Source organism: Cynara cardunculus (genome assembly GCF_001531365.2).
Source record: "Cynara cardunculus var. scolymus isolate 2C chromosome LG 2, CcrdV1, whole genome shotgun sequence".
In the NCBI taxonomy this organism is placed as follows: Eukaryota; Viridiplantae; Streptophyta; class Magnoliopsida; order Asterales; family Asteraceae; genus Cynara; species Cynara cardunculus.
The window spans coordinates 60,176,117-60,190,728 of NC_037529.1; the positions used below are offsets into that span (position 1 = coordinate 60,176,117).

The 14,612-nt window shown below is 35.9% G+C and overlaps 1 protein-coding gene across 3 annotated transcripts; it reads left to right on the top strand.

Annotated features, from left to right (window-relative positions):
• The first annotated feature begins 700 nt into the window (after positions 1 to 700).
• Positions 701 to 13,239, top strand: LOC112507235 (probable helicase MAGATAMA 3). Of its 3 annotated transcripts, none has more exons than XM_025111719.1 (20): positions 701 to 827; positions 923 to 1,076; positions 3,700 to 3,827; positions 4,081 to 4,278; positions 5,486 to 5,677; positions 5,909 to 5,944; positions 6,247 to 6,332; positions 6,434 to 6,484; positions 7,683 to 7,794; positions 7,866 to 7,971; positions 8,386 to 8,483; positions 8,633 to 8,746; positions 8,817 to 8,909; positions 9,079 to 9,132; positions 10,899 to 10,957; positions 11,025 to 11,109; positions 11,217 to 11,585; positions 11,687 to 11,809; positions 11,909 to 11,995; positions 12,712 to 13,239. In XM_025111719.1, exons 1-20 carry the CDS (start codon positions 726 to 728, stop codon positions 12,916 to 12,918), a joined length of 2,454 nt encoding a protein of 817 aa, XP_024967487.1. In that variant the 5' UTR covers positions 701 to 725; the 3' UTR covers positions 12,919 to 13,239. The 3 variants fall into 3 exon arrangements, with proteins under 3 accessions (XP_024967487.1, XP_024967488.1, XP_024967485.1); XM_025111720.1 differs by having other exon boundaries at positions 11,049 to 11,109; XM_025111717.1 differs by having other exon boundaries at positions 8,633 to 8,767; positions 8,893 to 8,909; positions 10,899 to 11,109.
• Positions 13,240 to 14,612: the final 1,373 nt, after the last annotated feature.

Consider the following 14,612-nt stretch of genomic DNA (forward strand, 5'->3'; position numbering starts at 1 on the left):
CTAAAAGAATAAAAATAAAAATAAAAATAAAAATACGTTTTTAATCTATATTATATTATAAAGCATTTGACAAAATTTTTTAAAAACTACTTTTTATGCATAAAGTACTGTTTATTAATGCATGTTACTTAAAAGTCAAGATTACAAGTAGATTGTGCGTAAGTACAACTTATTAAAACTCTATATATGAACTCGTGTAACTAACTGCAGATAAACATAATCAAATAAAGGATAAACATCTCATTTTAAATATAAACAAATTAAAATATAATTAAGATAATTATTAAATTCTAACATAATAATTAATTATTATCTTTATAAAATATTATATTATTAAACTAAAAATAAATTATTTTATTATTAAATTTAAATTAAATTATAATTAAAAAATAAACTAAAAAAATTACATAAAAATAAAAACTTTTAAATAATTGATTTGAYATTAATATTGTTATATATTTTTTATAAATTTTATAAATTTATATTTTTTCAAAAAATAAAATTATTATTATTTTTTTAAAAACATATAAAATTATATTATAATATTAATAAAGATAAAAAAATAAAAAAAATATTAAAATCAAGATGTGTGTAATTGTATTGTCCAACTACCTCTTGTTTTGAAAAGAAAATTGATTTAGTGTTTAATATGTTTAGAGCCTGCCTGCTGGCTGATCCAACCAAGCGGAGGCGATCTTAAACCCTTTCTACCGCCTAAAACCCTGATGGCCATAGACAGGAATCTGATCGAAGAAGAAGGATGCCTCCACCGTTTCTACAAAATTGTTCTTGGCTGGGACTATCTACGTCTTCTCAAAGAATCCTCCGTAACTGCTCTCTCTTTTTCCGATCAAATCTAATTTCGTAGCATCAATATTTCTGTTAACTCATTCATGTTTTCTTTTTTATTCCATTTGAGCAGAAAAAGAGCAAAAATACTGTGAATGAAAAGAATTTGGGGTTGAAACACGTAAAGGACACGTATAAAGATGTAGATGATTACCTTGGCACATTTGAGCCACTCTTATTTGAAGAAGTTAAAGCTCAGATCGTACAAGGCAAAAATGAGGAAGAAGGTATGTGTGATGTTATTGTAGTTATAATCCCAGCATCACGATAACATCAAAACTAGTTTGCTTTTGGGCTGAAACTGCTTGTTGCTGTTCCAACATTTGACTTCGGATCTTAATCCCGATCGTTTTTCGTTTCAAATTTGATGTACAAGTTTAATTTTTTGTTGAGAAAAAGAAAAAAGCTAACCACATTCTACTTTACGATGTTGTTGCTGGAAATTCGCATTTCCATTTTGCATCTGGAAAGAACTAAAGGAAGAGATGTAAGTCACATAAAATGCATAAAGGATGAGAAATCAAGATTGGTGTCTGGTGGTGGAGGGATTATCTTGATGGTTGTTCGATGGAAATAGTGAGCAGATATTTCATGATCCTCTTATGATGTTAATAGAAGGCTTGTATTTAGGTGAAACAAGCCCTAAGAAAGTTGAAAGTTGAAAGCAGGTAAAGCTTCAGGGCTTGGTGATTTTTCTTTCAAGGCTTCGAGAGACGTTAGGAGGCATGGGTGGTATGATTCATTGGGTTTTCAATGTCATCCTTAAGATAAAGAAAATGATTGATGAATGGAGGAAGAGTACTTGGGTCATTCTACAAAAAGTGAAGGAAATATTCAGAACCATATAAATTATATAGTGACAACGCTTAAGAATCATATGATGGAACAAGGGGAGTGAGTTGATCACAAGAGGTGACTAAGGTGTAGGAAATCAATTTGGTGACTAAGGGTAGCCTTTAGACCAACCATGTTGTACGGGTTGGAGTGTTGGGTGTGAAGGCCAATGATAGGGAGTTGGAAGTTGCAGTAGTTAGGATGGTTTAGATGGACATGCGGTCAAACATTCTTAGACATTGTACCGAACGTGTAGGTAGAGGGCTGGTGTGTGCGTTTTCCTACTTTGCGCGTCTTTGTGTGCGTTTTGTCCTTTTCTTCTTTTGCATTGCTTACTTTGTGCTAGTCTTGGCTATTCTTCTTGCCCTTGTCTTTGCTTTTTGCTCACACTTTTGCACAAGCGGGGAGGTCTTCTCGGAAACGACCACTCTATCCTTTCGGGGCAGAGGTCAGGTTTGTGTGCTTCTCTCCCCTCCCAAACCCTGCTTTTGAGCGGAATATACTTGGTTTGCTTGGTTATCAAAAAGATTAACAAGTAAAGCCATTTTCTTGATTAGATGACTTATGGAGAGATATGACGCTAGAACAAGGATTTGCATATTCTGTTCATCTAGCATATCATATGATGCCAAAAGAAGTAATGTGGTGGGTTCTTGAGAAGAAGAAAGCTCTCTGGATGTTTGAGCATGTGATTGAAGATATGTATATTTGTGGAGTAATGGATGAGCATATGGAAGACATATGTATGCTTTGCATGGATGATATAGTGTTGATAGATGAGAATAGGCAGTGGGCTAATGCAAAGTTGGAAGTTTGGAGGAACACTTTGAAATCTAAAGGTTATAGATTAAGCATGAATAAAGCTGGGCATATGAAGGGAAATTTTAGCAGTGTTACCAGGGAAACTGAAGATGTGAAAATGGTATCCTGACAAGACGATATCTTTCATTATTTAGGATCAACTTTACAGAAATATAGAAAGGCTAGGGAGTAGCGAGGATGTTAGTCTTATGTAATAACTAGCATGGTGATTTAAATGTTGACAAGGAACGGAAATCTTACATAGTCGAAAAGTTCCATTGAATTTTTTCAAGGTAAGTCATACATGACATGGTAGTACCAACTATTATTTATCATGGCATAGAATGTTGTGCCACCAAAAGACATGTACACTAGATCCGGTAGCAAAAAATACAAATCTTAGGTGGATGTATGGTCACACAACAAGGGATATAATTATAAATGATACTATAAGGGATAAAGCTAGGGTGACACCAGTTGAAGAGATGCTGCGGGAACACTGTTTGTGGTGGCTTGGTCATCTCCAGCATAGATCTCTGAGTGTTTGAGCGCATCATATGGAAAAGGATATGTGTACCAGAAGGAGGTTGTTAGGAGAGTTAAAGATTTGGCAAATTGACACTGGGGGCAGTAGTAAAGAGATGTTAGCTAGACTGAAGTATGGGATTTGGCCTTAGACATGAGTGCATGGAAGGATGAGATTTACTTCATGCATCTGGGGTTATTCTGCCTCTTATGTTTTTGTCTGGTTTCATCGTTTGGTAATTTCTCTTGGTCTTTTTTATGGCCAACCCGACTAGTTTGGGATAACAGCATAGCTGGATTTTTGTTTGATTGTTCTTCATACCTGTATGTATCGTCCAAATAATGAATTTTTTCGGCCCATGGTAGTGACTCTTGTTTGTATGTGTATCTTTTTGAGTTTCTCTTAAAACCTGGAATCAACTCCTGTCTAATCTCAAATTGCTTGTGTCAAGTTGCAATTTGTTCACTTGTTATTAATATAAAATCAGATTTAAGTAACTCCACATAGAAGTTTGGTGATTATATGTGTATTTTTGTTTTTGCTGTGAAACCTATAATTTGCTTCCAATCATCGATAAGCCGATTGTTGTTTTGCTTTAATATGTATTAGTAGTATCTTCAAATAGCAGCATGCATTTACAACTTCGATATGCTTATATGTTTTTTTTTTTTTGTCTTCCTGTTTTAAAGAAACGGAGTGGAAGATGGGTATGGTAATACAATGTCATGAAACCGATGGGTTTCATTTACCAGAGATATTTGGTGAAGACTGGGGATCTGTATCACAGAACGACTTGTTGCTGCTCACGAAAAAGAAGGTAAGCATTAAAATTGAGTTGATCTTGTACTTCGTGAAGTGAATAGATGTAATTATATATCTAAATAACTCCATTTCAGCCCCTTCCATCTCTTGTTTCCCTGTAGTTATTGCAAGATATCCGTTCATGGATGTATGCTTTTATTTAGTCCCAACCAGCACTGTTGCATATATGCTGAAACATACACATATACTTGAACTACGTCTGAATCAGATATGTTAAGATCAGCAAATGTTTTTATTTCATTTTGCAGTTTGGAGATGATAACGAACTTCCCACCACATATGCATTTGCATTGGTTGAGCATCGTCTACCAGATAAGATAAGACTCAGAATGCAATTAGATGGAGAAATAAAGAGAGTAGATACAGATGAGTCCAGTTCTTCCAAAAGGCTGTTGAAAATGCGGTCTCTTATTGTCGAACAAAACAAAACTTGGAGCATAATGAAGGTATTTGTATTCATCTTTTATGATCTTCTAAAATGTAGGCATTATTTCCTGTTTTGCGCGTCTCTAGATCTCATTAAAGACCCCTTGTAAGTCTTCGTTTTTTGTTCCTCACTCTTATATTTTCAGATGTACCATTTCATATACTTTCGTGAACTTTGATATGCTGATTAATCATATGTGTGTGTGAGGATGGTTTAGTAATAATGGCACTTTAGTTGCTATATCTCCAAACTAAGTGATTTGCTAATGCCACACAAAGGAATGGTGATTCATTTTGGGATTAAACAATACATATATTAGTAAATAAACGCCATTGTGTTTCCCTTAAAGCAATATAGAATAGGACTCTGAGATGGTGAAAGAACTTTTATCAGAATGAAAAGGTTTTCATCATTAAAACTGATAACGGAATTCAATAATAAATTATGAGACCCATATATAGTGCAAGGTGCAAACTGAGTTGCATACTCATGCTTAACAAATAACAACTCAAGTTTATGTGATCACATGTAATTCTTTAGTTAGGAATAATGACATCAAGAAAGGAGTTGAACCAGCATATTTTCTACTTCTGAAAGAAAGAATGCACAAAAAGAACAAAAAGAAGATAGAATTGTCTTCGTCATTCTTACATACTCAAACACATTATTGTGGTTATCTTACGAGAAAAGAGCCACCTATGTGCATTAAGGCTGATCTGCTTTGTGAGGGGTCGGGGAGGGATGTCTTTGTATGTAGCCTTCCCCTTGCAGTTTGCTGTAAAGCTGTTTCCATGGCTTGAATCTGTGATGGAAGCTCACAAATGAGTAACCTTCCTCTGTTTCTTGCCCTTTGTAGTTGTGTTTATGATTGGTGAATAAATCTTTTTTGGTTTAATTAGGCTTGTCCTTCGTCTTAGCACTAGTTTTTGACAACTATTTATCTCAGCATGCTCCTGGTCATCATTCTCCCAACTGACTGATGTTATCATCGTCATATGGTTGGTGATGCATTGCCAGTTTAAGTTTTACATTTTTATGCTTGTTTATTGCAAGCAGAATCATCATTATTATCGTGTACATTGTGTAGCAGTTACCAACAGTATCTTATGACCAAATTGCTTGAACCCATTTGTTTAAGTTGCATAGCTCTTTCCTTCTGGAATTATATATATATGAAAAATGGGCATATTAGTTTCTCGTTAATAGGCATATTTTGCCAAGTGCAGATTTGCAGTTTATCAACCATAGCACGTGAGTATGTAGCTCTGCGTTCAATTAGCAGCTTGCCATACAAGGATTTGATTTTAACAGCCGCTGATAGCATTCAGAATTCTGAAGATCAGGCGTGGAAAATTTCTAAGCCTCTTATGGAATTTATCCAAACTAACCACAACACAACACAGCTGGAAGCTATACGTGTGAGTATTCAGCAGTTTCTAACCCCTGCACCCTGAAATATTGGTCTAGCTACCTACCTACTTACCATGAATTGGATGGTAAGTAGATGCTAGACGATCCTCATATAACCTTAATTGTACATTTGCTCCTCTGAGACATGATTTCTTTCCATTTTATTGATTGTAGAATGCTAACATCATCTTTGCACATGAGTATACAATAACTCCCATCTATATGTTTATTTTCTGCAGGCAGGTCTTTCACGCAGAAAGTTTGTCCTGATTCAGGTTTTCCTTGATTTTGTGGTTCCTTTTCTTGAACTTACTTTCACCTGAAACAAACAAACAATACCTTTGCCATGAAGTCCATTGCCCAGTGGTGGGGAGGAGGATATACATCTATTATTGACTATGTTTAGATAAGCAATCCTGTTTCCATATCTTTAATTGATAATTGGTTGGAGCAAACTTGTTTCTTTGTTATTTTAATGGAAAACTCACGGGCTAAATAGGATCTGCAGTAGTAAGTCTATAATTAACGAACAATTAGTGGAGATGAATATGTTAACTATTATCATATGCTCTTTTAGGGTCCGCCAGGAACAGGAAAAACACAAACAATTCTTGGGCTTCTTAGTGCCATACTGCACGCAACTCCCGCACGCATACATGCTAAGTGAGTATCTTGCAAGCTTGTTAGTATCTTCATAAGCATTTGCTTCAGTGTATGAATGGTATATATCATTAGCTTCCTTTATTCCTAATGTCTTTTTGCAGGGGCAAAATAAATGAAATAAAACGTGGGCCAGATTTACACATCCAAGACAAGTATGTTTGTCCTCCAGTTTTTTGATTTATTCATTCTTTTGGCTTCTCTTGCACTTGAGTATCTCTTGTTTATTATATAAAGGCACTGAAGGCACCTTTTTCCCTTGTCATGTTTTATCATGCATTTACGTTTGTGTTCATGCCATAACCATTTATGGGAATTAGTAGTAGAAGGATTGAAATTAAGGGGGTGATAAACCTGGAGATAGGGATATATATATATATATATATATATATAGAGAGAGAGAGAGAGAGAGCCTGGATGGATGGAATTGAATAAACTTCTCATTAAAACCTTATATAGGCTCTGCATCTACTCTACAGGCAATGCAAAGCGTTCAAATTAGTTCAGAAATTATCTTCGATTCAAGTCTGAGGATCCATCAAACAGCATAAACATTTTTGGATCCTGAAAAGTTGACATGCTATTAGAGCCTTTAGTTAGAACTTGGTGAAGAACCCAATGCGTTTGTGCTTTAATCTTTTTCTGGCCTTATTAAGATAATGCCTTTTGCTCCCAAAGCTTCAGCAATGATTAAACATCATACCACCTTTGCGTTTAACAGTCTCTTGTCCTGGTTGAACCCCAAAAATGAATCTTGCCATTCTGATCTTTGTTATGCTTTGACAATCTATTCAGACCAGATCAAGCCTCCCTCGCTTTAGACCAACATAACCGACTCTCCACCACCCTTAATGTTGAAGTCTGACAATTATCCATGACCCTCCTAGGGATTCAATCCCCACTTCCTTCGAGCCCGTCAGGTTGTGTTTACTGAGCCAAGTTTCACCTCCATTTAAGCTGGGAGAATATGGTTGAGATGCCACCATTCTTCATAATCCTTCAATAACTTGATATAAAAGTGTTTCACCTAATTGATAGTAAGCGTGATACAGGTCTGTGTAACTGGGCAACAGTGTGCATATGGGGTAGTATGGATGTGTAAGCTAGGTGGATATTGTGAAATCAACCCCTAGGGCATGCTCTGGGCAGAAAAAAAAAACTGTGTATTTCCATCAGCAAGTCTGTATGGTCTTTCATTTTATAAAATAATCTGATATGCATATATAGAAAATATATAAGACAGAGGGCAGGATCTGATTACGGGAGTTGGTTAGTGACTGATTCTTTGATTGATCCTTGGTTATTCTGGCATATTTTTTTATTTATTAAACCATTCATTTTGGATTTTTGTAGAAACAATCACTGGGGAAAAGCTTCTCCATGGTTATATGGCATTAATCCTAGAGATGCAAAGATGCCTAAAGATGGTGATGATGGTTTTTTTCCCACTACTGGTAGTGAGCTGGTAAGTTCTGTTTCTTTCCTTTTATATTCATCTTGGTGGTCCACATATATTAGCTTCTTATGTTTACACAGAAACCAGAAGTCGTTAATTCTAGTCGCAAATATCGCGTCCGTGTTCTGGTGTGTGCTCCATCAAACTCCGCACTTGACGAGATTGTGTTGCGGCTTTTAAGCACTGGTATTTGCCAAATCTATCCAATTTTTTGTGTTTTAGATGGTTTTTACATCCTTTCTGTGGAGTGCCAAGTGTTACCTCTCTCTCACACAACAACAAAACATCTACATATATACCAAGTGGAACTTAGGTTTAAGTTTTAAATACACAATCACTAGTTTTTGATGATATTTTTTGAACAGACACCACATGTTCATAGTTAAGTGCTCAATTTGCGGAAAGTCTTTGTTACTGTTGCTTTCAAGTAGAAGTCTAAGTCAATACTCATTGTTGTTTATAATTAAATGATCTTCAGCTAATTCATACTAGCATAGACTTTTGCAGGGCTCCATTTTGATACTCAATGTTTACGTTCTGTTTCTTCTTTAGCTCCTTAGTTACATATTTAGAGGATGAGTTGTTTTTTATCATCTTCAGGCATTCGAGATGAAAATGACCGAGCATACACTCCTAAAATTGTTCGGATTGGCCTCAAGGCACATCATTCTGTCCAAGCTGTTTCTATGGATTACCTAGTATGTACCTGGAAATCTTCGATACTATTTCTACTTAAATTATTTCTATTGAGCCTACTAGTGATAAAAGGATGTGGGCATTCTTGCAATGGAGCAGCCGCTGAAGTTCTTTAAAATATAAAATGAATGTTAAAATGGGAATTTTTCAGGTGGAACAAAAACTTGCAGGCATGGATTTCCAAACTGCTGATAAACAGAAGCATGGAGGTGGTGCTAGGGACAGAGATACAATCCGTGCTTCAATCATGGATGAATCGGCAATTGTATGCATTTTTAGCTTTATGGTGAGATCCAAAGTATCATATGTAACTCATGATTTTTTGTTTTTTGCAGGTGTTCTCCACTCTTAGTTTCAGTGGTTCAAGTCTTTTTACTAAACTTGGTCGCAATTTTGACATCGTGGTGATAGATGAAGCTGCTCAAGCAGTAAGTTCCTCTGGACATTATTGCACTGTAATATGCTTTTTGAAGATCAACTTTACAAATAATATAATTATTGAGACTTTAAAATGATCAGTTGTTACATTGACGTTTCCTGTTCTTGTAAGACGTTCATGATCAAGAGCCTTCATCTGAGCTTCAAAATTTTCTACAGGTGGAACCTGCAACACTTGTCCCTTTGGCCAGTGGATGCAAACAAGTGTTCTTGGTATGTACATCATGCTTCTTTTTCCATTTAGTTCATTTTAATTGGTACCATTGTCTTATGAATTTAATAAAGACGAACTACTTATTTTTGTGGCTAAGAATATAGATGAAAAAAAGTAAATAAAAGAAACAATGTTAAGTGAAGCCCGTGTATTAATCATCTTCTGGACCTCTACTACTTTTGTGTTTTGGCATTTGATTGAAGTGACCTCTGGTTCTAACATGCATCATTTTTTGTATTTAGTTTTACAAGGAGAAGTTTGACCTCCCAATATTAAACCTAGTATTTGCCAAGTAAAAATCTACACAAATTGTTATACATTTTTCAAGTGATTCAGATTTCTATTTTCATAAGAGTAAATTTATTAGACTTCTAGAGTTCCTGCTCAAAACCTATCAATTATAACTATAAGTGGATGTGGCACAAGAGTTTGTCACGTAAGTTTACTTCCCAGACGTGGGATAACTAGTCTCAACAAAATGGAAAAGAATTCATGCTAGTTTGAAGTTCAATAGTAGTATGTTGGACTTTTCAACATTAACCTTTGCCTTGTAATAGTAGAGTTCAAAAAAAAAATAGTCTGTCTACTTCACGTATGGTGGGAGGGATGTGCTTTTGGGCCTCTGCTAAGAAATATATTTTTTGGCCACTATCCATTGTTCCGATGACACATTGCACACTCTTCTGGTTCAGAAGGAATCATGCTTGTTTGCTGTTAATGGTAACATGTAACAAGGGATTGGTATAGGGTTTCTTTAATCTATGTACATGCATGTAAACATTGTTTTCATTTTTTAAAGAATATTTGGCTCTTCCACCTCCTCTACTCACCCCTCCCCCCTCCCCCCTTTCCACCCTGTTCCTTTCTTATTCGCCATCCCACCTTGTAGACTGAAAGATAATACTTCCTCCATCCCAAAATAAATGTCCATAATGAGAGTTTTTAATTAACTAAATGACAATTTTAACCATAATAATAAAGGAGTAATGGATTTGTACATCTCATAATTAAGGGTAGAATTGGGAAGTAGCACTTAGTTTTAAAAGTGGACCCTTATTTTGGGACGGGGGAGTATTTTTATAGGTCTAACTCAGACTCATTGTTTGGGACCTAGGATCTTTTATCAACTTTGCCTTTCTGGCGTTTTTCTTTTTGGTTCATTAAAGTAAGGTATTTTTCTCATTAAGTAGCATTGCTACTGCATCTCCCTCAAAAGAAAGAAAGTGAAACCTCTATCTATATAATGATAATTTCCTAAATGAAGATAATCACAAGTTCAGCTGTTAATGGACGTTTACTTGGGGTACATGTGAATGAATATATGATTCTGAGAAGGGGGTGGAATTTTATTTAGGATGATGAAGATTCCCTTGCTAGTTTCTAGAACCTGTATGAATCTCTCCTCACCCCCCTTCCATCAGGCTGATGTCTAATGTCATTTTATATTTTCTAAAAAGTGTTTCTATTAATTTTATTTAAATGCGCTCTAGCCTTTTTTGTAGTTCACTGAAAAACATCAACCCTAAAATTGGGGTTTTGGGCCTATCTTATGTCGTTGAAACTAATGTTTCCATCAGTCATCATTAAGGTGCAAGATGGTCATAATTTATTCGACTGTATATAGTGCTAACAAAATTATCTTGTGTATACTAAAGGGGTCAAAAGCATCTTTTCGCCCTTCTTTTGGGGGAATTAACATTTATATTGGAATTGAGGTGGTCTTTTCCCAGCTTATTCTTTCCACACTCTGACACCCTCTTTATAGGTTGGTGATCCTGTTCAGTTGCCAGCAACTGTTATTTCTCCTGTTGCCGAGAAGTTTGGGTAAGAACTTAATGAGCTGTTTAAAAGGTCAGGTTCCAGATTCTGACATTCTTTATCTGTACAACAGTTACAGTATGAGCTTGTTTAAAAGGTTTCAAAAGGCTGGATATCCCGTACAGATGCTGAAGACACAATACAGGATGCATCCCGAGGTCCGTTTTTAGTATCCTCAAAATGATTCAGTGTTCTTAAAACCTATAAACATACATTCAACTAGTACTAGTGCAACTACTAATTGCAGCCAGCTTATTTCCCACAGATTAGAAGCTTCCCTTCGAAAGAATTCTACAATGGAGAATTGGAAGATGGAGCGGATATTAGAGACAGGACAAAGCGTTTGTGGCATAAATACCGTTGTTTTGGACCTTTTTGTTTTTTTGATATACATGAAGGGCAAGAAACACAACCTTCAGGGAGCGGATCATGGGAAAATGTTGATGAGGTTGACTTTAGCTTGCTAATGTATCATAAATTAGTCAGTAGTTATCCAGAGCTGAAGTCAAGTTCTCGGCTTGCAATTATATCCCCGTACAGACATCAAGTGAAGCTCTTTCGTAGTAGGTTTAAGGAGACATTTGGGATAGATTCAGAGAAAGTTGTGGACATCAACACCGTGGATGGTTTCCAGGTTAGAAATTTCATCTCCTTGAATTCACACACATTCTGCTGTTTGAAACTCCACGTAGATTTTCAGCAACAGTAATCTTGTTTTTTCCTTCTTAAATGCAGGGCCGAGAAAAGGATGTTGCAATATTTTCATGTGTTAGGGCAAGCAAAGAGAGAGGCATTGGATTTGTTGCTGATTTTCGGCGAATGAATGTTGGTATAACCAGAGCAAGGGCTTCTGTGCTGGTATGGTTTGTCATTGATGGTTATGATTTCTACGGTCTAATCTCATTAATATTATCTCTTGCTTTCTGTCGACAAACTGATGTCTTGGTTATATGCTAGGTGGTTGGTGCAGCTGATGCACTGAGAAAAGATGAGCACTGGAAAAACCTGATTGAAAGTGCAGAGGAGAGAAATTTTCTATTCAAGGTATGTTCTCTAATTGTTCAGTTGACCAGCAGCTAGCATATTCATAAACCCACCCGGAAGTAGGGTCTGGGGTGGATAGGATGACTTAGACCTTATGTCTACGTCTAAAGGTAGGGAGGTTGTTTTCGTGAAGACCCCTGGTTTGAGGAAAGAAACGTAAATCCTGAAAGGAAAATTTGAAGCTTTAGAAGATTCTAACATGATTGTAAGGAGCTTTAGGTAGTGGAAATTTGGTAGGCAGATGGGACTGGACTGGATGGTGGAGGAAGGTTTAAGGGTTTTAATTTGACATGAGTAGTTTAATAATTTATCCATTCTGTTTCATCTTTTTGATTTTTGTTCCATCTATTTTTTGTTTTTTCTGACAGTCCCTTCGTGTCCCAGTCTAATATCGCATCAGACATGGGACAAGTTTTTGTTCTGTCTTTTCTAACGTACCAAATGCAAAAAAAGGTGCAAAAATCAAGAAATTAGAGTGTAAAGGGTAAAAAATGCAAATCACAGTGAAGCAAGATGTTGTGAAAAAAAAAAATTTCAAAAACAGGCACAAAAGGGAATTCCTCACTACCGGCAAAGAATCCCCAATGTAGCCATCTTAGGGCACAAGAGAGCTTCCTAGGTATCAGGGAAAAATCCTGATCAATAGACACAAAAGGAAACTGAATCAACTATTTCTGCAATCCCTATCTCAAGCTGTTGTGAATTTCTTCTTTCAGGTTTCTAAGCCCTACACTGAATTCTTCAGTGACAATAGCCTCACATCCATGATGGCAGAGGAGGCCATGCCAGAGGGATTGGGCCCAGATGACATGGACACTGATGCACTGGGTTATGATCTTGCCGTTGATGCTGATCAAGCTCCAGTCGACGATGATTATGGAGATGATGTTGGCGGAGGAGACGATGGAGGCATGGATGACTAAAAGCTAAAAAAATTATTGGGTGCATGATTCGGTTCAATCAATTATACATAACCCATCATGCTATAAGTTCTCAGTTTACATCAAATAGTACTAGAAATTCATGTATCTTGGTAGCAGTCTGGAAAAGAAAAAAAAGAAGACTGAAAATATGTAGGGAAATAGGAAAATTATTGTACAATGATGTTGGTATCCAAGTGAAGATTACTATATAATTCTAGGTTTAGCCAACTGTAAATTCTTGCTGAAGTTTGTCTTATTTTTGTTCTAGAGATATTTGGTTGTGCTTGTTAACTACAAATAACACAAATGTCTAAAATGTAATGTGTACATGTAGAAATAAAACTCTACTTGTTCTTATTCAGTGTTGCAACAAAATGATTTTACTTCAACAAGATGTGGTTGATCATCATTCTTGTTTGAATGAGCGCAGTTCCTACCATTAACATCCATTTAAACTCTACTTGCAATGTTGTAAAGGATTAAATTTCTTTTTGTAGTTGTGGATTTGATTAAAAAGTTGAATTCCTAAGAATGTGGTTTGCTAGTGATAGTATTGGTTGTTAAAATCAAACTTTAAACCTATCACAGGCCAAATAAAGGCAAGTTCCCAGAGTCTTATTCCCATATGATATGAGTTAGGCATTGGGATTTTCTTTTAAGCCTATGAGATTGGTTGAGATGCATGAAAGCTGATTAGATACTAAAGTTATAAAAAGAACCATCTGTAAGCTTCAAAAGAAGTATTCAGAAAAATTATATTTGAAGTCTATAAGTAAGATACACTGGATTTGATATTTACTTGCTAATAATGGTAAGATACTACATCTACATGATGTCTTTGGACTATTTTTGTGCCTAAAACACTAGGCAGTAGGCACTAAACATTTCAACATGGTCTTCTATTACGTAAGGGGGACCTTCGGCGGGATAAAAGAGAGTGCGGGAAAAGCAGCTACAGATACAGGACAAAAGAAGGAGTGGCGCACTTAAAGAGTAAAACAGTCCATCGTAGCGCAAAAGAGCATCCCGCAGAAAGAGGATCCCGCGGAAAGTTTCCACTTTTCTGTCCAGCTGAAAAATGGAATGGAATAGTCTAAGATGCTTAATAGCTTCAACAAGTGCGAAAGCCGTTGCTTCTTGCTTTCGAGCCTAAGCCTACGTATGCTTAGTAAAGTTGCTTCTTTTTTTATCTCAAAAAAATAAAGGCGAAAGGTTGCTTGCTTTACTTTGAGAAAGAAGTAGAAAGAAGGTATTATATAATAAAAAAAAGTAAAGGCGCGTTAGTGCTTTTTTTTTCCAATAAGGGGCGGAGCTTGAAGAAGCGAGCCTATCAGAGAAAAAATGCCCTCTTGTAAAACTTTATTCAAACAACATGGTTGTTTTGTGTTTCTCAAACATGGGTATTAAAGATCATAACACAATCAAAGTTCATTTGGCCTAGCGGTATGTGAGTCATTGACCTCCTAGAAGGTCAAGGGTTCAAACCTCACCAAAAGTGAGGAGGGTGTGTGAGTTTATTTATTCTATTTACCGAATATTAATATTATATACTTAAAAAAAAATCATAACCCATACAAAAAAAATGTCTTCAGTATTTCTACATACAAATACAGACCGCAAAAGTTTCAGGCCCTTGAGAATCAGCAGATGTTTTTGGATGCTAATTGAAGATTTAAAACCCATATACAACAACA

Coding starts and splice junctions, on each gene's coding strand:
- LOC112507235 (XM_025111717.1), top strand. CDS start 726: ATGGCCATAGACAGGAATCTGATCGAAGAAGAAGGATGCCTCCACCGT. Junction 5,678..5,908: donor CACAGCTGGAAGCTATACGT/GTGAGTATTCAG, acceptor TATTTTCTGCAG/GCAGGTCTTTCACGCAGAAA. Junction 6,333..6,433: donor CCCGCACGCATACATGCTAA/GTGAGTATCTTG, acceptor GTCTTTTTGCAG/GGGCAAAATAAATGAAATAA.